Here is a 22443-nt window from a genome sequence, read left to right on the forward strand (position 1 = left end):
AAAACAAACTGGAATCTTACCTGACCAAAGACAAGGGTGAACTTATCACTGCTCTATACCACTCTTCACTGCTGTTACCACTGATCATACACAGCTTCCAAGGGCTTTCCAGTGTACCAGTGCACGTACAGTGAGATATAAGGAGGTTGTTGTATTATGTACAGTAGGGTATATATTATTATATGTGCTATAGTTTTGGAGATATTCTACTGCGTTCCACTGAGTAACCAGTCTTGCTGATGTCACACTTAATTTCCCTGCTAATTGCAGCTTACAGTGTCCAGCTGTTACTCTCCATGGGGGTAACTTTCATTATCTTTAGTCTTTACCAGGAGAGGGCTTGTACCAAGAAGTAAAATAGATAATGAAAAAGAAAATGTGCCATGTGGAAGGAAAAAGGGAAAACCTGAGAAAGGAGGATGCTCCTAAATTCTGTGTAGCTGACACACCAGCCCTTTCTCTTTTCCTTCCAACTTGCATTCCCCCCAGAGAAATCCCAAGAGCAACACAACCAATGACAGGCTGCTGAAAAGCCAGGAGAGTTCAGTGCAGAGAAATGTGTAACACATATGCAATTTTGTAAAGTCTGTCATCAATAGAAACCAGCCCTCTGAAACTTCTGGGTGATAGAGCAAAGATGGGCCCAAAAAGCAGAGGTTGGATGCACCTGAGCAGGCAGATGTTTTCACCAAGGTTTTATTTTCCTGAATACCGGTACACGTGAGTGTTACTTCCAGACATACAAGGCCTTATTTCTGTTTATATTTAAGGCCCCATTAGATGGTGAAGTGTGTAAAACTGATCAGGTCCCTTAACACTGCTGGAGTGAGACCCAGAGCCCTAAACTACACACTTTTTCCACACCGCTTTCACAGCCATGGCCAAAAGGAAAAATGCTTGTGTCTGATGGGAAAGTTTGTTCCCTTTCCCTAGCTGCTGTCCCCATAAGGGGACACTGAGCAGTAGGGGCCTCTTTCAAAAGACAGCATTGCATCATAGCACAGAAAGGAGATGTATGCAGCAGTGTCTCCAGCCCTTGGCTTCAGAGAAGTACATTATTTTAGTAGTACTAGTTGACAGAGGCTGAAAAGGAATCCACTGATGAAAACTATTTTGTAATACCTGGCATCTATAGACCACCTTGTGTTCCAGGACTGCAAAGGTGCTTATTAGCCAACTGCTCCTAAGAAGCAGTCAGGGACTATTATACCTATTAAACAAATGGTGGAACAGAGGCGGGGAGGTTCAATGACTTCACTGGAATCGCATGGTTAATCAGTGGCAGTGCTCTTCACTACTCCCCTGCCTCTCTGGCAGAAATGTCCCTGTTTCTCACTTATCTGGGCTCGGTGACCTGATACTCTGCTCGGAAACTGCCGTGGCCTTCTGTGAAGTCATCGTGAAATTCAATTTCAGCCTGGTTCCCGGTTGACTCCCAAAGGAATAGGTGTTTCCCATGGAACACGATTGTCTTCATGGTGTTTACATCACGTATCTGAAGAGAGAGGGGAATGAGTCGCTAGCACACGCTTAGCTGTATCTTTCCAGCCAGAGAAATAACTGTGCTGGGATGGGAGCCCTAAGGGAAGACTAGCCAGAGGCCAGGGAACCTGGTGCCCTGCAGGACAGGACGTCACCCTCAGCCAAAGCTGGATGCTGGAACCTACAGACCTCAATAGGATTAATTCAAGTCTACACTGATGCCTTTGAGATCAGAATCTGCCCCCACCAGGTTTGCAGTGAGCTCTGAACCCTGAATTTCAACACAAACTTGTGAGGACCTAAGAGGGGCACTGAGACCTCAACTGTGCCTCACCTCAGCCTGGTGACTCACCAAGATATAACTGGAGTATGTGTGGTTGCTCTCAGGCCCCAGGTCCATGTAGAGGGCATGAATGGCAATGCGATGCCGTGGAGCCACAGTGATGAAGGTGCGACAGGCCACTTGTCTTCTGGGGTCAGGAGACTGTACAGGATTCACAATTTCTCCTCGAGAGCCAAACAGCTGCACATCACAGTCTGTGGGGAAGGAGGAGGAGGAGGAGGAGGAGGAAAGTGGGCAGGAAAGCAGTTGGAGATCTGGTGGTCAGAGCAGCGAGGCAAAAGTAAATGCATCCAGAAAGGGCATTTCAAATAGGCATCTCAAGGCACAAGCAAGGCAGCTCATGTATCTCCATGGGCCTTACTACTTCATGGAGAGGTGCATCCTCTCCATGGACTGCTCTTTGGAAGCCTATGGGCCTTGCCTTCATCACCCTTAATCTAAAGCAGTAGAGCCACATACCTTGGTAATGCTTTTTTGTTGCAGCTTTGCTGTTGTACTGAAAAACTATGCCGTTCCCTGGGAACACAAGACGCTGTCTCACCATCAGCGTGTTGGTCCTGGTGCTGAGAGATGCCATGGTCAGCTTCCTACAGCCAGTCCGCCACATCAGCCGCCCAGAAAAGAGCACCATCTCTCCTGTGACAAATCGGAAGTGGGACAGGGAACGCTGTCACTTCACAGCAGCTTCCTGATCTAACAAACTGCTGGAGAAATCAGTGTTATCACTTCACCAACTACTGACATGCAACCACCTCTGGGTAAAATGCAGTACCTATTTAACAGTACACAGCAGCACTAGAGAGCAGTTCAAGGCACACAGTGAAGAAAACCCCCGTATCCAAATGAAATTCAAAGGGGAATTTAATGAGGAAACTCTCACTGTTCACACTGGAATCTGGCAAGGAGACTGTAGCTAATGTCTTGAGCTAAAAAGGGTGTCATGGGAACTTCAAGGGCCACGACAGGATCAGGACACTGGTTCTATGCCTCGCTTGAGGACTGGAACCACCAGGATCCAAAATTCATCACGACACTATAATTTATTCTAACCTAATACCAGTAGCCCTGTTAATATATTTACAAAAGTTTGCACAGTAGCAGAAGTGTGTGCACTGTTTTACATTACCTATGAGATAGACTCTACCTGGATTATGAAATCTTCAGGGGAAAGTGAGAGAGTCCCACACAAGGCATGACAGAATAAATCAAGAAATAAATCAGAAAAACAGAAACAAAAAACAATGGCCTGCACAGTGCTTCTGCCTCCTATGCCCAGGCTCTCATGAGTCAGCTGGGAAGCCTAGCCCTGGTCAACCAGCAATGGGACATGCTGGACTGTCAGACAAAGCATGTAAAGAAGTCATGAAGCAGCAGCAGGTACAGACTTGGGAAAGAGCCTGGCTAGTCTCCCTCCATGAACCAGCTCTGCACCGTACCTGCACTGCAGTTTAAGGAGCTCTCCAGCACTTTGACTGTTACCACTTCCCCCAGGGGGCGGCCGATGGCGACTGTGCAGTCATTGACCTGCAGGCCAGTCATGTTGATGAGGCCCATGGTGTTGAGGAAGAGCCTCCCGCAGATACCTGCACAATGCAAACAAAGCCAGAGGCCCCAGTGAGTGAGAGCACCCAAAGTAACATACCGATGCTAAAACACGGAGTTCACACTCTAGGTCCCCTGGCATCTGCAAGGTACTCTCTCACCAGCTCTTTGAAGGACTCTCACACCATGGCACGCATGACCTCCATGCAAGGTACACAGTGAGAATGTGCCAGGTCTGACAAGCCTGCCAGCCACAGAACCCTGGAGACCCCAAAGAGCCCAGCAAAGGGCATGGCAGCTCACACCTCACTTCTTTCAGGCAAACCACTAGGGCTGCACCTGGAGGGTATGATTGCCAGGAACCTGGCCATAAATCTGTGCCAGCTTGAGTATGGAGCAAACCTGAATTCCAAAGAGCTGCGTACATTTCCCTGCTGCATCAGTTCTAAGGGGGACCTTCCTAGCAGCAAAGCCAATGAACAACTGCACTCAAAGCAGAGCTTCCCCATTCCCAACATCATGTCCATCCCCACGTCCTGTTACACCCTGAGGCTTTCACCCTAGCACACTGGCAAGGAGCTTTCCTGCATCTGCAGGGCTTCATTCAGAGTCTATAACCAATATCATTGGATGTTAAATGATAATGAGCCCTAATTCTGGAAAGTTAATTGAAACTAGCCTTCTCTTGAAGTCCCAGAGTACTCCCACACTTCTTGCCTGAGTATGAGCTAAGTGCTGGAGTATTCCTATCCTCCCTGCCTGAGTATGCACAAGAACCAAGCCTTATGTAGTGAGCACGTAACTGGACTCTCCTGCAGTGTCTTCCATGCCAGTTGCATCTTCCTCAGACGCTGTCAGCAAAGGGGCTGGCATGCCCATTGGAGGAAGATCCAGGTCCTTATATTTTGGCTTTTCAGGAGAGACAGTCACTGACATTGTCAGCAGGTTTGTGGCTGAAGATGGCATCTGGGGTTCCTCTGAGGACTTGGCTGCAGCAGATGGCTTAGGACAGGGGCCGGCTGAGCAGCCACGCACAGTGATGGGCTTGGGGGAGTGCAGGCAGAAGACAGGGTTCACGTGTTCGTGGGTCTTTGGGTTGAGGCAGAAATCCTGCCGCATCTGAATGCCATTTCCACATGATGCTGAACACTGCAGGGAAGGAAACCCACAGGGGAGGAAACTACACATTTGTTTCGGCTTCTGTGCAGATTCTGGGTCAGTGCATCAGGAAACCTTGGTTCTGTTCTCACCATTAGCCAAGTCACTTAACCTCACTGGGCTTCGATATCCCAAGCTGGAAGTCCCCAGTGGCCCTATCAGGACTTACAGATTGCTGTTTGATGGGTATCTGATCTGCTGGGAGAAGGGCTGAACAAAGCTCAGCATGGGTTTGTATGGAGCTCTTCAAGGACAAAAAACAACCATGAACAATGCTTTAACAGCAGCCAAAAGCTAGAGTGAAGAAACAGGAGACAGGGCAGACACTAGGCTAGTAAGTACAGGGAAGGTGAATGGACAGTCCCTCAGAAATAGTTGGGCATTTTTGAGGGGAGTTAATACCCTGGAGTTCCCAAGAGAGAATAGCTAGTTCCCTGCGTGACTCCCGAGATCAGGTGGAAAGCCCCTACACTGGTAGTACGGGACATCTCACACTGCATTTGAAGGGCAGCAGATACCTCCGTCCAGTCAGTGAAGCCCCATTCGTACGAGCACATCCTGATGACACATGGGATGCTGGAGATGGGTTTCTCTGCCTCAGGACATAAGCTCTCTTCCAGCTCCCTCTCCAGGCCCTGGTGAATCTGGACACAGATGACCACCTGCATGGCTATGCCCATACCGCAGGAGGAAGAACATGGGCTGGTCCTAGCTATTTTCCACCTGGCTCAAGGACAAGAGGGGGAAATTCAACAAGGCATGATTTTCCTCCTCCATTAGCATCAAAGCAAAAAGCAGATGGTAGAAGCCATACCCCATCCCAGAAGACAGCTGGAGCACAAGCCTCCTTTGCAGTACTGCCACCCATCTTAACCCTGACCTATGCCAATAATGCCTGGTAATGGCAGCAAGCACCCCAGATGCTTCTAACAGCAGCAGCACCCCAAGCAAAACACATGCTGGCCTCAAAAGTGATAAAACACAGGGCCCCACTCCCCCAGTCACCTCCTGGCACTTTCAAAGCCCGGCTGCTTCCCTGGCACTTTCAAAGCCAAGTGTTCGGCCCCAGCATGATCCTACTGACCTCGGAGGGCACGGCTCCAGGTTACACAGCTCCTGCTCCTCTGGGCGAGGCAGGCCATGACACTGTGCATCCGCTACAATCTCTTCCACCTTCTCCCCAGTCTCCCTGGCGCAGTACAGGATCCGGCGTGTCACGCCCCCACCACAGCTGGCACTGCACGAGTCTCTTTTGTACTTCCACCTGGAGACAAGGCAGCCATCAACGCCTGCAAGCCTCCCCCAGCCACCAAAGAACCAGGAGTGAGATTTGTCCAACCACAATGAATTAGTGGTGCCACTTAGTGCACCCTTGGCATCACATGCATGTGGCGGCACTGCTTCCACCCTAGAAAGCAATCTGCATGGAGCAGCACAGCATGCTTGTGGGCATCACCACCAAGCAGGGCAAGTTCATTGTGCTGACATGGGCCGATGGTCATTTAGCACACAGGCTCTCAGAATGGTGAACTAGGCAACCCCCCTGGAAAGGTTTTGTCCCCATCTGGAGTCACGGGTTTACTGCCAGGAGGCTGTGCCCCTCTCTGTGGTAGTACATGATCAAGGGTTGTTCAGCTAAGATTTTCCAAGTCCCTTAAGCATGTGTTATCCAAGAGCTTTGATTCAGCTGCTCCCAAGGATCATACAGGCTCTGAGGGGCAGACAGCAGTTACCTCGCTGGACACGGGACAGTGCCACACTCTTTGCTGCTGGTGGGCCAAGGTATCTGGATACACTCGGAGAGGGGGAGGGCATGGGTTGTGTTGCCTTCTTGTCTGATGCAGCGAATGGACACCGGAATCCTCCCTCCTCCACAGGTCACGGGGCAGGGAGCCAGCTCCTTCACCTCCCAGCTAGAGGGAACCACAACAGAGAGAACGTCAACATTCTCTAGTTTAAAGCCGGCGGGCTTTAAACTAGGCTCGTCGAGGGAAGGGGAAGATGAGGGCGAAGGAAACATCAGACTGCCAAACCAAACAGCGCCCACAACTACAGCCCAGCCCAGACCAACGAGCGAAGCGAAAAAACAGGTAAGAGAGAGGGGCCAGGGTAACACTGGGACTAGAGGGTCAGTACACACACCCACAGGAGGCCTCAAATGCCTGTACACAAACGCTCGTAGTATGGGCAACAAGCAGGAGGAACTCACCCTCCTGCTGGCTGACACCAGCCTGGACGTAGTGGGGATTACGGAAACGTGGTGGGACGAAATGCATGATTAGGCGGTCAATGTCAAGGGCTATAGGCTGTACAGGAGGGACAGGATAGGAAAGAGAAGTGGGGGCGTGGCACTCTATATTAAGGAGGAATACACATCCTCGTTAATTAGCAAGGAGTCAGGGGAGGGGCACTCTGAAGTGCTTTGGGTTAGAGTACAAGGCAGTCGAGGGGAAAGGGACTTAACGGTGGGAGTCTACTACAGACCTCCCAACCAGGGGGAAGAGCTTGACCAGGAATTCTTGGGTCAGCTCACAGAGGTAGTGAAGGCTGAGGATGTGGTAGTCATGGGGGACCTGAACTTCCTGGACATCTGCTGGGAAGAGCAGTCAGCCAGGTCTGAACGCTCAAGTCGGTTCTTGGCCAGAATGCAGGACCTCCATCTAACCCAGGGGGTGCACAGCCCCACCAGGGGGGACGCCTTGTTGGACCTAGTGCTGGCCACGGGTGACGACCTGGTGCGGGGGCTGCGGGTGCTCGACCACCTGGGCGACAGCAATCATCGCCTGCTGGGATTCACCATCCAGCGCAAGGTGGCAAAGGCATGCAGTAAGGCAGCGGCCCTAGATTTTAGGAGGGCAAACTTCAACGAGCTAAAGAGGATAGTTGGAGAAGCGCTGAGGTCCTGGAGGGGAGGGGAGCCAGGTGTCCAAGGAGAGTGGTCGCTCCTTAAGGAGACGATCCTCCAAGCCCAAAGGAAAGTATCCCAACGAGGATCAAAGGGAGCAGAAGAGCACACAAGCCTCCGTGGCTCACCAAAAGCATCCAGGAATGTCTCCTTGCTAAAAAGGAGGCTTACACCCAATGGAAAGAAGGGGTCATCACCAGGGAGGACTATTCTGTAGTTGCTCAGGGATGTAGGGGGTGGTTAGGAAGGCCAAGGCAGAGATGGAACTGGGTCTAGCTTCCCAGATCAAGGACAATAAGAAGTCCTTTTTTAAATACGTAGAGGGTAAAAAGAAGGTCCCGGGTAATGTGGGGCCCTTGCAGGACGCATTGGGAAACTTGGTCGTCACAGCAGACGGCAAACCTAACATGTTTAACGATTTCTTTGCCTCCGTCTTCCTAAGTAGGGACCAGAACAGCCACCTCCCTGCTGGGCCCCCCTTGGGCCCCGGGGGAGGCACACATGGGCCACGGGTTAGCGAGGATTAAGTTACGGTACTTCTGGAAGAGTTGGACATATTCAAGTCAGCCGGTCCGGATGATCTCCACCCTAGAGTTCTAAAGGAACTGGCCGAGGTCATTGCAAGTCCCCTGGCACGGCTTTACGAGCACTCGTGGTGCTCTGGTGTGGTGCCAGAGGACTGGAAGAGGGCCAACGTGATCCCCATCTTCAAAAAAGGCAGGAAGGAGGACCCGGGAAACTATAGGCCGGTTAGTCTTACCTTGATCCCAGGCAAGCTGTTTGAGAAAATTATGCTGGCACACATCCAGGAGGGGCCAGCAGCGGACTGCATGCTTAGGGGCAACCAACATGGGTTCATCAGTGGCAGGTCCTGTCAGACCAACCTGGTGGCCTTTTACGATCAGGTCACCAGATCACTAGATGTGGGGGTAGCAGTGGACATAGTCTTCCTGGACTTCTAGAAGGCCTTTGACACTGTCTCTTACCCCGTTCTCATTAAGAAACTGGGGGCTGTGGTATAGACACCCACACAGTCAGATGTGTTGCCAGTTGGCTGAAGGGCCGCACCCAGAGGGTGGTAGTGGATGGGTCCTTCTCAACCTGGAAGGACGTGGGCAGTGGGGTCCCCCAGGGCTCGGTCCTCAGGCCCACACTGTTCAACATCTTCATCAGTGATTAGGATGAGGGGGTAAAAAGCACCTGCTCACATTTGCTGATGACACTAAGATGTGGGGGGACGTGGGCACACTGGAAGGATGCAACAGGCTACAATCAGACCTAGACAGGTTACAAGGGTGGGCAGACAAGAATAGGATGGGTTTCAACATTGACAAGTGCAAGGTGATGCACCTCGGGAGGAACAACTGGCACCATACCTACAGGTTGGGGAACTCCCCTCTTGTCAGCGCAGAGGCGGAAAAGGATCTGGGGGTCATCACTGACTCCAAGATGAACATGGGCCGGCAGTGTAGGGACGCGGTCAGGAAGGCCAACCGCACCTTTTCATGCATCCACAGTTGCATCTCAAGCAGGTCCAAGGAGGTGATCCTCCCCCCTCTACGCGGCACTGGTCAGGCCGCAGCTGGAGGACTGCATCCAGTTCTGGGCGCCACACTTCAAGAGGGATGTCGACAGCATGGAGAGGGTCCAGAGGAGGCCACACGTATGATCAGGGGACAACAGGGCAGGCCCTACGAGGAGAGGCTACGGGACCTGAACCTGTTCAGCCTCCAAAAGAGAAGGCTGAGGGGGGATCTTGTGGCCTGTTATAAACTAGTCAGGGGGATCAGCAGGCATTGCGGGACTCACTGTTCCCCCAAGCACCGCCAGGAGTGACCAGGAATAACGGTCACAAGCTGGCAGAGGGTAGGTTTAGGTTAGATATCAGGAGGCGCTGCTTCACGGTCAGGACGGCTAGGATCTGGGACCAGCTTCCAAGAGAAGTGGTGCTGCCTCCTACCCTGGGGGGCTTTAAGAGGAGGTTGGATGAACATCTTGCTGGGGTCATTTGACCCCAGTACTCTTTCCTGCCATGGCAGGGGGTCGGACTAGATGATCTGCTTAGGTCCCTTCCAACCCTAGAAACTATGAAACTATGAAACATGCGGACAACAAAGCACCATCCTGTGAGAATGGCGCTGAAGCCTTCACGTCACTGCACTGCTGGGGGTTCACAGCAGGAGAGAGCTTGAAGTGGCTCTTCCAACACGTCTTACTACTGTACCTTGGCAGGCATGGGATGGGATTGCAGATTTCCATCTTGCTCTCAGGCTTTGGCACCGAGTTACAATTTTCTTCCGGGGCTTCTTCTTTGGTATCAAAAGCCACACACACATAGCGGAGCTGGGTCACACCTGGAAGGGACATGGAAAACGGCTCACAACTTGGCATGGATGGTGCAAATTAATGCAAGGCCATTGTGCCAGAAGCAGTGTGGCCCTGGAGCTCAGGTACATCAGGGTTCATCTACGAGCCTTGTCACAGATTTAAATTAAAGCGGATGGAAACCAGCTATAAAGTGGTTACATATTTTCAAGCACTAGCTCCATAGCTGGTTGGCTCTTTTTATAGCTTGACAGCCAATTTTATGGCATGATCGTTACTTTGCACATGTGGCCAGGCTAAAAATATTAAGCAATTAACCAGTTAACTGCATAATATATGTAATGTGTGGCAGGGGCCTATAAGGCCAACTCTGAGCCCCAAGAACATCCATTGACACCTAGATTCAGGCCAGGAGTGAAGCAGCAGCAGGCTCTGTAACCCCATTTCCAGTGCTGAGCCAGGCACCCCTAACTCTTCCAGCCTCTATAGGCCTGTGACCACATCTCTGTGTCTCACCTCCGCCACAGGTAACAGAGCAATCTCCAGCTAGAGGGCTCCACACATGCACCGAGCGATCTGCCTTCTGGATGATCTCAGCTGGCACCAAAGCCGCCTGGGAGTGGGTGTCTTCCTGCTTCACACAGGGCAGCAAACCCCAGCAAGTTACTGGCAGCTGCTGCCACCTCACAGCCTAATGCAAAACTAAGTGGGACCACGACAAGGCTTTTCATTCCTTTCAGCAGACCCTGGATAAAGCCCACGTGTGCCCAAAGCACCAGGAAGCCCCCTGTATCTCCCATCAGACCCTTTCCTCGCCCTCCTGGAGTGGAAGCACAGTCCAAGATTCTGACCCTGGACTTCCATAATCTGTGGTAGGTGCCCAGAAAAGCGTGGTCACAGAGCAGCAGGGGAAGAACTTCCTTCCACAACTGAGGAAAGGGGCAGATTGGAGCAGTTTCCTCTCAGGTTTGTAGCAAAATGCACAACTACCTAGGAGCACTAGCTGAAGACTCCAGGCACCCCTGGCTGCTTGGCCATCTCTTTATCCACACAATGGGAGCAGCAAAAGTCAGTTAGTGGAAAACTCCCATGCAGGACCCCACAACAGCAGTTCAGACCTGCGGGGAAAAGCCCCTGCCAGCATCCTGCTCAGTCAGAGAGTCTCTGATACCTTTGCTAAGGTGCCCACACAGGCAACTATTAGTGTAAGAGGTCATTTCCTGCTAGGAACACTACACATTTGATTCCCTACAGGTCACTGTCAATCCTTCAGCTAGCAATGGCTACTGGTCACTACTGAGCTAGGTTGGATTCAAACCAGCAACCAAGGGTGAAAGCCTCTGTGTCCCCAGCGCCATTCAGTTCCCCCACATTTTTCAGCTGAGTGTCCGGCATATTTGCAAATGTCAAGCTGCCTCTGACAAATAGTTAAGGGGTTTTCTGTGCAAAGGGTTATTTGAGGAGTGGGTGGCTCCCTGAGAACAAGGCTAGAGCACTTCTGTCTCTACTTTCTTTTAAGCAACATGGCTGAGAGAGGGAAAGCAGGGGAATGTCCTCCAAAGGGCACAGCCAACATCTGCCATAATTAAAACACCCCCAAACCCTGACATCTCCAACAGCATTAGCTAAGGCAGGCAAAGCTCTGTGAGCTAATAACATATAACAGGAGCTGAAAGGCTGATGTGTTAGTAACTAACAGACATATATCCCTAAGCAAATCCCCTTTTCAGCCCCCAATAGTGAGACTGTTCCTCCCCACCTGGGGTCATCAGTGGGCTCCCTTGTGAGGTCCCCCATGAGCCAGAATACTCACTGTGGTCCAGCCTAAGGGACAGATGTTAACCACACATGACACAATGGAAGGTGGTTTCTCTTCCACTGGGCAGAGGCTGTCATCTACTACCGTTTCCAAGTCACCGTGAACCTGAACACATGTCAAGTTCTGCTGGGCCACCCCAACTCCACAGATGGCAGAGCATTCGCCTGGCTCAGATCCTTTCCATCTACACAGGAAACACAGCCAGGACCCCCAGATCACAAAAGGTTTCATGGACATCCCTGACCTGAAACCCAGGTCACCCAACACAGGGAGGTATTAATGCCCATTGCCCGGGGGGGGGGACGGAAATGAGGTACAGAAGGGTGATGTGATATGTTCAAGAGGTCACACAGCAAGTAGTGGCTGAGCTGATAAGAGGACCCAGGTGTCCTGGCTCCCAGGCCCCTACTCCAGTCTACTCCAAGCCCTGTTCCTATAGAAAACATTGGGTCTGTGTGATGGGAGTAGACAGGAAGAAACTTCTTTCAAGGCCTGTCTCCCCACAGAAACGCAAGTGCTCTGTACCCACACGTCCCAGAGGAAGGAGCAGTTGCGAGCAGTAGTCACCATGAAGGAAAGGGAAATAGAAATGCTTACATGGGCTGGGGAAGAAGCGAGCAGCCTTGAGAAAGAAGAATATGAAATGCATACCATGGGACAGTCATAAGAAATCAAAGGAAAAGGACTCAGTACTTCCCCCTCACCCCACTCACTTACACACACACCCGCGCATGCGCACGCACCCCACTGCATCAGAAATACCTTAGGGGGCACAGCTGGGTATTGCACACCTCCGTGGAAGCAGGTTTGGGAGAATCAATGCACTTGTAATCAGGAAGAGTCAGGATCAAGCCCCCTATTTTCTCCACGCACCGAATCAGCCTCTCCATCACTCCACCTCCACAAGAGCTGCTGCACTGACCAAAGCTGCCCGGTGCCCAGCTGAGGAAGGACAGGAACTAGTTATGCCATCTCTAGGAGTAAGAGAATTTGACTTAATGGTGAAGTACTAGTGCTTGAGTACTTGCCTTGGGGGACATGGTGCCATGGTACAGGGCTCCTGCCTGGAAGGGGGTCGTGGGGTCTCCAGACACTGTTGCTCATCTGTTATTTCATCCCTGGTCTGGTCAAAGCAAATGTGATCTACCAATTGTTCCCCTAGAAATGAAACAGAAGAGTAGAACTGCTACTGCTAAGATTCCTGACTGGGCCTGGGAAAGAGACTCCCTGCTGACTCCTGCAGTTATGGAAAGAATTTGAGTTGCCCCTTCTTCAAAAAAGGGAAAGCAAAGGAGTTTCACCTTCACTGGTTTTAGGGTCACTTTCTAAGATGAACGTCACAGAAAAGAGACTGTTTGACTTGGAGCCCAGTGCCAAAATGGAAAGATTAATGCAGACTGTCTCTTTCACAATGAGAACAGACACAACACTGTTAGGCTGATCAAACTTATTCTTAATTCTGATGATGAATGAAGCCTGAGCAATTGGTTACTGAAAGACACTTCCAGCCAGCTATTTCCATAAAAATTTCATGTTGAATTCTCCATAAACTGGGATTTAATGACTCAAGTCATCCATTTCACCTGGATAATAGCATGCCATCTCTCTCATACATGGTCCAACATGTTTGGCTGGAGAGTATTTGGGGCAGGAGATAGCGCAGATTACAGGCCGTCTGCATTACATTAACCACTAAATGTTTTTAAAGTTGCCAGTTTCAGCACAGTTCCTACCACGATCTGAGACTCGCCTGATTGAAACCTGACTGAACCAAGCTGCATGGCTCAGTGTAGGTCTTGCTCCCGATTTACAGGCTGTGGAAGGAAGAATTGACAAGGCAGACTAAGGGGAACTGGCAACAGTAAGCGGGAGCAGCAGTATTGAGAAGCCTTGTCTACAATTTCCCTGCAGTTTCTCAGGATTGATTTTTTTAGCATTAGATGATTTTATTAATTTGAAGAGCAAACTCCAATCCAATCTCCTCTCTCAGTTGTATCATTTTGTCTTTGGAGAATTTCTTATGTTGCATTAAATTGGTTTAAATTAGTCCCAATGACATTTCTGACTCTGATACTGTTTCTTTCAATAAGAGTAACAAGTCTGGAAGGTTTGAGGATCTGAGGAGGCATCAGCCAGTCAACCCAAAATCTTGGACCAGCTCCCCTTAATTAGTCATTAGCCCTCCCATCTGCTTCACCTTCCCCACAGGTCACTGAGCAGGTCCCACGCCATGGAATCCACACATACGTCTGGTTTTCCTTCGGTACAAAGTAGGTGAAAGTGATGTCCGGACTGGTTTTATCTCCATATTCTTTCCCATATTTCTGATAAACCTGAGGAGGGATGGGATACAAAACACTAGAGCAGTGCACTCCTTTTAGATTCAATGCATCCCTTGATAGATGCGAGGCCCCCCTTTTTCAACCTTTTTTTACTACAAAACAATATACTAGAGCAAATACTAGAGCAATCCTGTTACAAAAAACTCCGAAAGATCCCAACAGGACTGGATGTTTTTAATGCTATGAATTCCTATTTGAAATCTCTGAGCTTATTTTGTGAATCATATCTGCACACCTAACAGAGCTAACATTGCATGGCAACCTGTGGCACCCTTGAAAGGATCTCAAGGCAGCCCAGGGTACCCACAGCACCCTCATTTGAGAATCACTGGCCTAGAGCTTAGATAGGATCAACAGAGTAATGTACAGGGAGATCAAGTCAGAGGAATGTGTCTGAGAATGTCAATAGCAGGGATGCTACAAGGATGCAGAATCTGTATTCGAAGCATTCCAGCATCCAGGCTTTCACTTCTAATCCAGCTGTAATGAAAACATTTTTGTACCAGTGGAATTTCTGTCAATGAGCAATGCTGGAGAGTTCACTAAAAACAGGCTTGGTCTTTTCTTAACATCCAGTATTTGAAGTATTGTCCAAAGAAAGAGAAAAACGCATTTGAGAAACACCTCATCCAGGGACTTCTCTACAAGACTCTAGTAGACTCCAGGAGCTGGAGAGTTTATAAGTTAAACCGATAGACTCCAAGTACTGTCATGACATCATGTGTTGGGACAGAGACCACTACGCTAACGCTCTTGTGTAAAGCAGACAAGCTAACACAGGCCTAGTTATCCTTTAATTCCAGATTAAGTCTGTCATAAAAACTCCAAAATCTGAACCTGCATGCCACATCTGGGCACCTCTCTTTGGTGACTCAGTATCTGGGAATCTTTTAAGACAACCATTACCGGCACATGAACCCTGCTAAGGAGTGATATGGATTGCAGTTAGCCCATATCGGGTGTGTTTCTGTGGAGGGGATCCAGCACGACCTCACACCCCACAAGTGAGATTAACTGCCAGGAGTCCACGATTTCCTCTTTTTTTCTGAACCAACCTTTACCCAAGTCTGAACACAACACAGAAAGAGCTTGTAACTCAGCCTTCCCACAGGTGATCAGGAACTGGCCCAAGGATGAGGCCTGCTGGCCATCCCTAATGAACTGGAATGAAGATTCTGTGCTTCAGTGTGGAGGTCTTAGCTTGGAGCCACCCAGTCCCACTCTGGCCATTTTTGGCTGCCCCTTGTAAAACCACAAGTCACCTGGATCTCTATGTCCTCTCGAGTTGGTCCATCCACATGGATTTCCTCTAGGATCGGCAGGTGGTCCTGAGTGAGAAACAGCGTGTATCTGATCTGGCTGTCTTCCAGTACTGATGGGTACGTAGTGTTCAATGAGATTGTTCCCTTCCCAGCCACCACAAACTGACCTTTGATCTTCACAGCTAAAGGAGCAACAACAACCGACGGAAAACATGGGTGTGAGGTTCACTCACATCATCATCAAAAAATAAAGATCCCATGAGGTATGTTTGTCTGGTCTAGTTCAGACATCCCACACAGTAGGGCTTCATCCCACACAGTAGGGCTTCCCCAGTTCCCTGTGGTGAGTATCCCACAAGTGAACAAACTGCCCTGTCAGGAAGGTTTCTCACAATTTCTGCCTGTATGCATAGAAATACAATCAGCAAACTGATCCATAACCCTCACCCTTCCTCTCATGCTCACCCAAATGCGTGAAGAGGGGTTTCCGATTGACAACATGGACCTCAGTGGTGTTGCCAGGCAGGGCCAGAAATGTAACATATTCTGGAATGGTCAAAACAAAGAAGATCTGGTTATTTTTGCTTCTGCACCGTCTTTGAGAGCATGGTGTGTTCTAAATGAACAGCACTTGCAGTGCCTCTTTCATCTTAGGATCTCAGGGTGCTTTACAAACAATAATCAAGCTTCTCAAAACGTGCATGTCATCTGGTTTGCTTCACAGAAAGCATGGGGGGCGGTGCTGAAACACTAGGCTACATTCACCCTTGCCGGAAGTCCCCTGACTTCACAGTTGTCCCCGGGATGAACATAGCTAAGAAAGGTCAAATGTGGTGGAGGACTTCTGTATTGTGTCAACCTATGAAAGATGTGTGAGGGTGACTACAGGAGTGAGGATAGTGCCCTCAAAGCAGCACTGTACCTCTCTATACCTTCAGGCGTGAGAAAGTCTGAAGTTCCCACTGATGCAAAGAATTGGATTTGGCTGAGCTCTTCCCCATCCAGTGCCGAAAGAGAAAATCAAAGCTGGTGTTGAGTCCTCAGGCAACAGGCAAAGGAGTAATCACACTACAGAGCTCAACAGAGAACACACCCCGCAGGTAGTTCTCCAGCAACCTGGCAGCTCTTAATCTCCTCCTCTGACAGTCCCTCAAGCCCCATCACCATCTTCCCCATGAGGAAAGAAATGAGCCACCAAGGGTGGGAAGAAAAGCTGATATCTGTGCTGGGTAGAAGCTGGGGATAAGGCTTGCAAACCTTTGGCCTTTCCTTCCACATAGGAACCGCTCACTCTGGTACATGTGGTGTTGTCTCCACCGCAGACTTTGCAAGCATCCATCACCTTCCCGGAGTCCATCTTACCATTACACCCAAACACCTGAGCCAAGGAAAAAGGCAGTGAGACCAACTCACTCTGAGCAGAACACCCAGAGGCTCAAAGTGTTACTTGCCACCATTCTCTTCTTCATTCTGCTTTTCTGCTGCAGAGATAACAGAGGGAGTGAGCGACACATAAAGACTCTGCCATATACAAAAGATATCCAAAGCTAGGGCCGGGAACTCCTGGGCTAGAAAGTCTTAATCTAGGAGAACTGAGGGTTTCATGAGTCACATAGCATTTTCTAGCCCTGAAGGAAGGATTGCCCATGTGACCCAACACATCCACCATGTCCCACCATGATGCCCCAGTATGATGCAAGATTAACTTGGCCAAAAATCCAACCTGATAATAAAAAATCTCCAGTAATTCCAGGGGAGCCAGGAGTCCAGCTGCTCCAGCTCACAGGCAGGCTTGATATATGGTGCTTGCCCGCAATCCAGAATCAGCTTGCAAAGGGAAAGGCCTTACCCTGCAGCTTCCCATCACACAGAGACTGAACGGGCCATGAGCGTCGGAACTGCTTGGCCTGCACCTAGTCCCATCAGTGAAGGCCTCCCCACGGCTCCCAATGAAGTTCTTGCCAGCTGCCCTGCACATGTACTTGCACAGAATGTCCTCTGGGAAAAGCAGATGCAAGGAGAAAGGCAGAGTTACTCAGCCAAGAAAGACCAATAGTCAAGTGAAAGATGGGAGGGAGGGAAAAGCCCCCATCAGGATGGGCTTTGGTCTATACTGGGAAATTACAAGCATGGCTAAAATAGTGGGTAGGAACAGCATCCCCTGGTGGGGTCCTCCATCCCACAGGAGAGGTACTCATTCCTTCTCCCTTCACTCTTTCAACTGCCATTTCTCCCATTACCTGCAGCATCACTGGCCGCTGAAGTCCAATTGTAAAAAGAGGCAACGCCTACAGCGATGTAAAACGGCTGAGGGTTGGTCGCGGCACACTGCTCAGCCATGAAGTCTACCTGGGTTGTCCTGCAGGCCTGGAAGAAAGTAAGACCCTGGAAACGAAGTCCTCCAAGAGGACAAGCCAGGAACTGCTTCTCCCACTATCTGCATGCAGTCCCTTCTGGGACGGAAAGCAGCAGCTGATTAACTATGTGGACCAATGAAACACCAAATTAAAATAAAGTTGCAGGGGACTGGACAGGAGGTACCAGGGGGTTGTGTCTGGAGGTGGATTCTTGCTCAGTTGATGCCATCAGACAGAAGTATGTACCCTTTTGAGCAGAGCTGGGCATTAAAAAGAGCAATGACCTGTTACACCTTACACGGGCTGTTTCAGCACAGCACTGTGCTCAGTCACCATAGGACAAATACCATTGGGGCAGCAAACAGATGGAGACTACAGGACATCCAGGAAGTGACCCTCACAGGGAAATCAACTGTTTCAACGTCAAAAGGTGCAGCCATGGGTAGCACAGTACTCAAAGGGTTAAAATGTCATCTCAACTAGGAGTGAGAGAAGAGGCGTCTGCCTACCTGGGTGTTGCACATCTCTGCTTGGAGGTCCTCTCCCAGGCACTGCTGGCCTCCGAAAGCAGGCCTGAAAACCAGAAACACCAAGTGAGAAGCAGGAGGAGAGACCCCACAGGGAGGAGGAAGAGGACCCTGATATGCCCCTCAATCCACAGGACTGGGAAGTATCTGCCCACGACCCTGCAACCCACCAAAATGGGGCAGCGATACGTGCCAACAAAGACGTGACATGGGGACAAAACCGGTGGAAAGACAAGAACAAGCCAGGGCAGCGAGGCCTGACTGTGCTGGCTCTGCCAGTGCAAGGGGCAGCACTCATCCTGCTGACTAAATCCAGTGCACCCCACACTGCATGACCGGCCTAACTACAGCACAGGGCACCCAGTCTTGTACAAACAAACCTTCACCCACACAAGATGTCAGCCCCAGCCATGGGGTGGAAACACAGGCTCCACAGGCCTGCCCCCAGCTACAGGGCCCAGTTCCCCCCTCCAATGGCACTGCTGAAAAGTGTCCAAGTCTTACCTAGGGTTGTTACAGAATCGTCGCCTCACTGCAACTCCACCACCGCAACTGCGGGAGCAGGAAGTGAAGGGGCTCCAGCCGGACCAGTGGCCGTGCACCACCGTGACAGGGTTCAGTTCCTCCAGAGAACTACAACGGCCCTTGGAGCACCACTGGAACAAGGAATGCCATATATAGCGCAGCAGCAGCAAGGGTGCAGCTATGAGTGCCAGGGCTGGTAACACGAGGGAAGACAGTACTGAGCCCTCCCCTGCGTGGCACTAACATCAGGCTACAAGACTGTAAAGCCCTTCCAGAGACACAGAGTTCCACCTGGTGCGGGGGGAAGGCCCAAACCAACTAAGATCACATACAGCTTATGGCTCTAGCATTTGGAGTCAGCTCCCTAGAAACAGAAGACCATTAGCCCTGTGGCACCACCAAACTATCTTCCACCACCACCCACTCCTGCCTCCAACCTCAGAAGCAGCCACAGACCTCGTACCTTATTGATTCCACACTCAGTACCATCCAGAAGAGGGACAAGCAAGCGAGTGCAGCTGGACTGGTCAGCTGGGTTTGTGTGACAAGAGAGGACGCTGCACATGTCCTGGCAAGGCAAGGAGGTCAGGGCATTCAGGGCATGCTCTAGCCTGTGAGCCAGTTTCTCCCTTTCCATCCCTACTAACACAGGAGTCACAGGACGGCCAGCAAGAATGGTTTGTTAGCTTCCCTAAGCCTTCCCACAGCTCTGGCCAAGCTCTGTATGCACAGGTAACCAGAGAGCAGTTGGGAATCTGGCAGGCCTTCCTCACACCCACAGAGCTACTTCCTTCAAGCCAGAGATGCCTCACACAGAGGCAGCCCCCTCCTCTGTGCCTCCAGATGCCAGCCTCACAGACATCACGTTCACAATTCAACTGGGGAGAGCAGATGATGCCCATGCTGCAGGTGGCAGGCACCACAGCCACTTCAGTGACTGGCATGGCCAAGCAGGATGCCAACCAACAGGCCCTTCCCACCACTCCCAGCTGCTAGCACCACCAGGCAGGGCCAACCCCCAACAGAAGCACAAGCAAGCAGAGAGCATTCTACCTACAACATTGCTGTTGGCGAAGGTACAAGCTGTGGCTGCGGCCCCAAAGGCAACTTTGCACTGCTCATCCATGCCATAGTATAAGCCAGGCTTCCACCCAGGGATGCTGCCTCCTAGGTCCGGCAGGTCATTTATGCAGCTGGCTTGGCCTGTACTGATAAAACCACAAGAGACTTCATTTCCCCGAACGTGGCCAGGAAAGGCCAACACATACCTTGACCAAGGCTCAAGGCTCTGTCATGAGAGCCAGCTGCTACTTTGGAGTCTTAGCAAGTCACTCTAACGGGCTTGTTGGTTAAACAGTTCTTCTAAGGCATCCGCTATTTGCCGCTACGGCAGAGGGACCCTTCATCAGTAAGGCAGCTCTTGCATTCCTCCGTTCTTCGCCAAGTAACACACACTCTCATTAAGTCCATCTCAGGCTCAGACATCTTGTTAGCTCAGGGTAGCATCTCTCAGGAAGGTGTAGGAGAAATGCCAAACAGAAACATCTTGCCCTGAATGAACAGGTTCCACCTAAGATCCCCAGACTGACTTCACAGGAGGCAGCAACAGAGAATTGGTTTAAACTGCCCTTTACCATGCTCTCCTCTGTCCTCCATCCTGCACCCAAAGGGAACGAGACAGCAGCCTACAACATATCTTCAAGAGGTCCTGGAAGCAAGGACAGTGCAGCCTTGGGGCAGGGACACAAGGGAATGGAAATAGGATCATGTAGGCTTCAACCTGCTAGTGGGAAGCTTGTGAAGCAGCCACAGCCCAGATACAAGATCTCACCAGAACCATTTCTAGTGACCCCGGGCATTCCTCTGTACCCCATGCTCCCTACAAAACCAGAGTGTTATAGACACAAACCTTTAGATTACAGTTCCTCATTTTCCAAGTGACTCCTACTTTACTCTTTGCTATTGCCTATAGATGTGCATGGGTAGAACCATTTGCTCCTCTTACCTGATAAAGGCAAGGAATTGCTCTCTGCTACACTCTGACCAGGCCAAGTCAATGCTGTTGTGGCTGCCCTCGGTGCCCATTATAAAGCCGCTCTTACTGCAAGAGTTCTCCTCACCATCATGGGAGATTCCAAAACTGCAACATGAGAAGAAATGGGGGTTCTGCTCCTGAGCTAACACAGGAGAACCACTTATCTATGGCAAGGTGACACAGGGGTGGGAAATGAAACCTCTGCTTCACGGAGGGCTGAGCTTCCCCAGTTTAGCTTTCATCTTTCATGGCACAAGAACAGGCACAGGGGCAAAAGCAGAACAGTTTGTGCATGGCAGGCTACCCCTGCTATCGTGGGACAAGAGCAAAACAGCTTGTGCACAGCAGGCTGCCCTTGTTTGCCCTGGGGTGAACCATTCCTGGGCATGGTTCTGCAGGAATGTCCTGCAGGAATGGAGACTAGTATGAGCTCAGGACTGAGTGCTGTGACTCATGGACCCTATTCTCAGACAGTTCAAGAGTTCTTAGCTAAGCCACATCCTCTCTCTACATCTTGGTTTTACCACTCATAGAAAGGAGGTAAATACTGGTTTTTCACCTCATGATAACGTTGAGGCTGGGTGTATGGAGAGATGACACACTTATCCCAGCATAACCTGCCTTTGCACCAGGTAACTGCATGGAGTGTGCGCATGATGGGCAGCTCCACACCCCAGTGTAGGCTGCTCTACTCCTGGGTAAAGTTACCCCTCGGAAAGTCAGGAATAGCGAGTGTAAATTACACCAGCATACGCTGGAGGTCTGCAGTTCTAGTCAGCTTCACCCTGGGATAGCTGTTTCCTCAATGGAAGCAGGCTATGCCCAGCTCTCTTGCCACCTCGTGGTGAAGCTCTTTAATAGCATCTTCTTCAAGCAGCTACCAGGAAAGGGAGAGCTGATGTCCCATCCAAGCCCTTTGGTATAACAGACTGCTGCACAAAACCAATGCAGTTACTCTAGGGCAGGGGCTCCCAAACTGTGGTATGTGTACCCTAAGGGTACGCAAGGCATCTCTGGGGTGTTCACAGGAGAAATGGTGTAATGATGGATTTAATTTTCATTATAATAATAATAATTGGTATTTAAGGGGTTAAAATATAAAACATATGCTGGTAGGGGTATGCAGGCAGCTGGTAAATCTGGAAGAGGGTAAGCAATAAGAAAAAGTTTGGGAACCTCTGCTCTAGAGTATAGGAATGTGTTGTGTGTTCACAACCTTTGCTTATAAATGACTCCGAGAAGTACAGACCAGCATAGTTAGTTGCAGAAGTGCAAAGTGTTGAAGCTTCCACACTGTCTTGTTTAATCACATCTCACGTTGCCCTCCCCCCTTCTACACAGCATATAGTTTCCTCCAGAATAACATCTTATTATTAGTTTTTCCCATGCATTATTTCTATCACAGTGCTGCTCAGCCGTCTCCGCTAGTATGGGGCCTTGCTGTACCTGGCACCGTGCATACACATAGTAAGAAATGGTCTGTAGGCTACCAGACCAAGCACTGGGAAAAGCCAGTGGAGTAGCACCAATATACTAGAGGTTGATGGAAATGTGCGTGTGAAAGATGTACCTGCAGAAAAACGACAGGCTAAACTGTCGGCTGGCAAAGATCCACAAGTGACAGAACTGCCCCAGCAGAGAACCTGGGCTGTAAACACTCAATCCCTGTTTTATTTAATTTGCTTCTCTATTATTTGCTCTCCAGTTATCTCCACCCTGCCCACAAGACCCTCAGTGCAACCTGTTCAACACCAGAGCTCTGCCCTATGGGACCCTCCTCCTCTAGACCAAAGCTCCACATCACTACAGGGAGCGGGGCCA

At 50.3% G+C, this 22443-nt stretch overlaps 1 protein-coding gene across 3 annotated transcripts in view; it reads right to left on the reverse strand.

Annotated features, from left to right (window-relative positions):
* Positions 1-471: 471 nt before the first annotated feature.
* ADAMTS13 (ADAM metallopeptidase with thrombospondin type 1 motif 13) overlaps positions 472-22443 on the reverse strand; it is a 28261-nt gene continuing 6289 nt past the window's right edge. For 2 of the 3 annotated variants that reach the window (XM_090021176.1, XM_090021178.1), the window contains exons 9-32: positions 20593-20727; positions 19645-19795; positions 19051-19155; positions 18567-18718; positions 18045-18108; positions 17419-17545; positions 17028-17176; positions 16436-16556; positions 15644-15724; positions 15179-15360; positions 13772-13907; positions 12603-12732; positions 12337-12516; positions 11569-11758; positions 10272-10389; positions 9655-9784; positions 6259-6438; positions 5610-5789; positions 5044-5248; positions 4171-4516; positions 3262-3408; positions 2285-2461; positions 1835-2019; positions 473-1495 (exon numbers count right to left, since the gene is read on the reverse strand). In XM_090021176.1, the coding sequence (XP_089877302.1) occupies positions 1337-1495; positions 1835-2019; positions 2285-2461; positions 3262-3408; positions 4171-4516; positions 5044-5248; positions 5610-5789; positions 6259-6438; positions 9655-9784; positions 10272-10389; positions 11569-11758; positions 12337-12516; positions 12603-12732; positions 13772-13907; positions 15179-15360; positions 15644-15724; positions 16436-16556; positions 17028-17176; positions 17419-17545; positions 18045-18108; positions 18567-18718; positions 19051-19155; positions 19645-19795; positions 20593-20727 (3730 nt within the window). In that variant the 3' untranslated portion in view covers positions 473-1336. Of the gene's footprint in view, positions 1496-1834; positions 2020-2284; positions 2462-3261; positions 3409-4170; positions 4517-5043; positions 5249-5609; positions 5790-6258; positions 6439-9654; positions 9785-10271; positions 10390-11568; positions 11759-12336; positions 12517-12602; positions 12733-13771; positions 13908-15178; positions 15361-15643; positions 15725-16435; positions 16557-17027; positions 17177-17418; positions 17546-18044; positions 18109-18566; positions 18719-19050; positions 19156-19644; positions 19796-20592; positions 20728-22443 lie in introns of all 3 variants that reach the window. The other variant, XM_090021177.1, reaches the window with a different exon arrangement.

Source organism: Crocodylus siamensis, chromosome 11 (assembly GCF_052110815.1).
Source record: "Crocodylus siamensis isolate JL-2025a chromosome 11, ASM5211081v1, whole genome shotgun sequence".
In the NCBI taxonomy this organism is placed as follows: domain Eukaryota; kingdom Metazoa; phylum Chordata; order Crocodylia; family Crocodylidae; genus Crocodylus; species Crocodylus siamensis.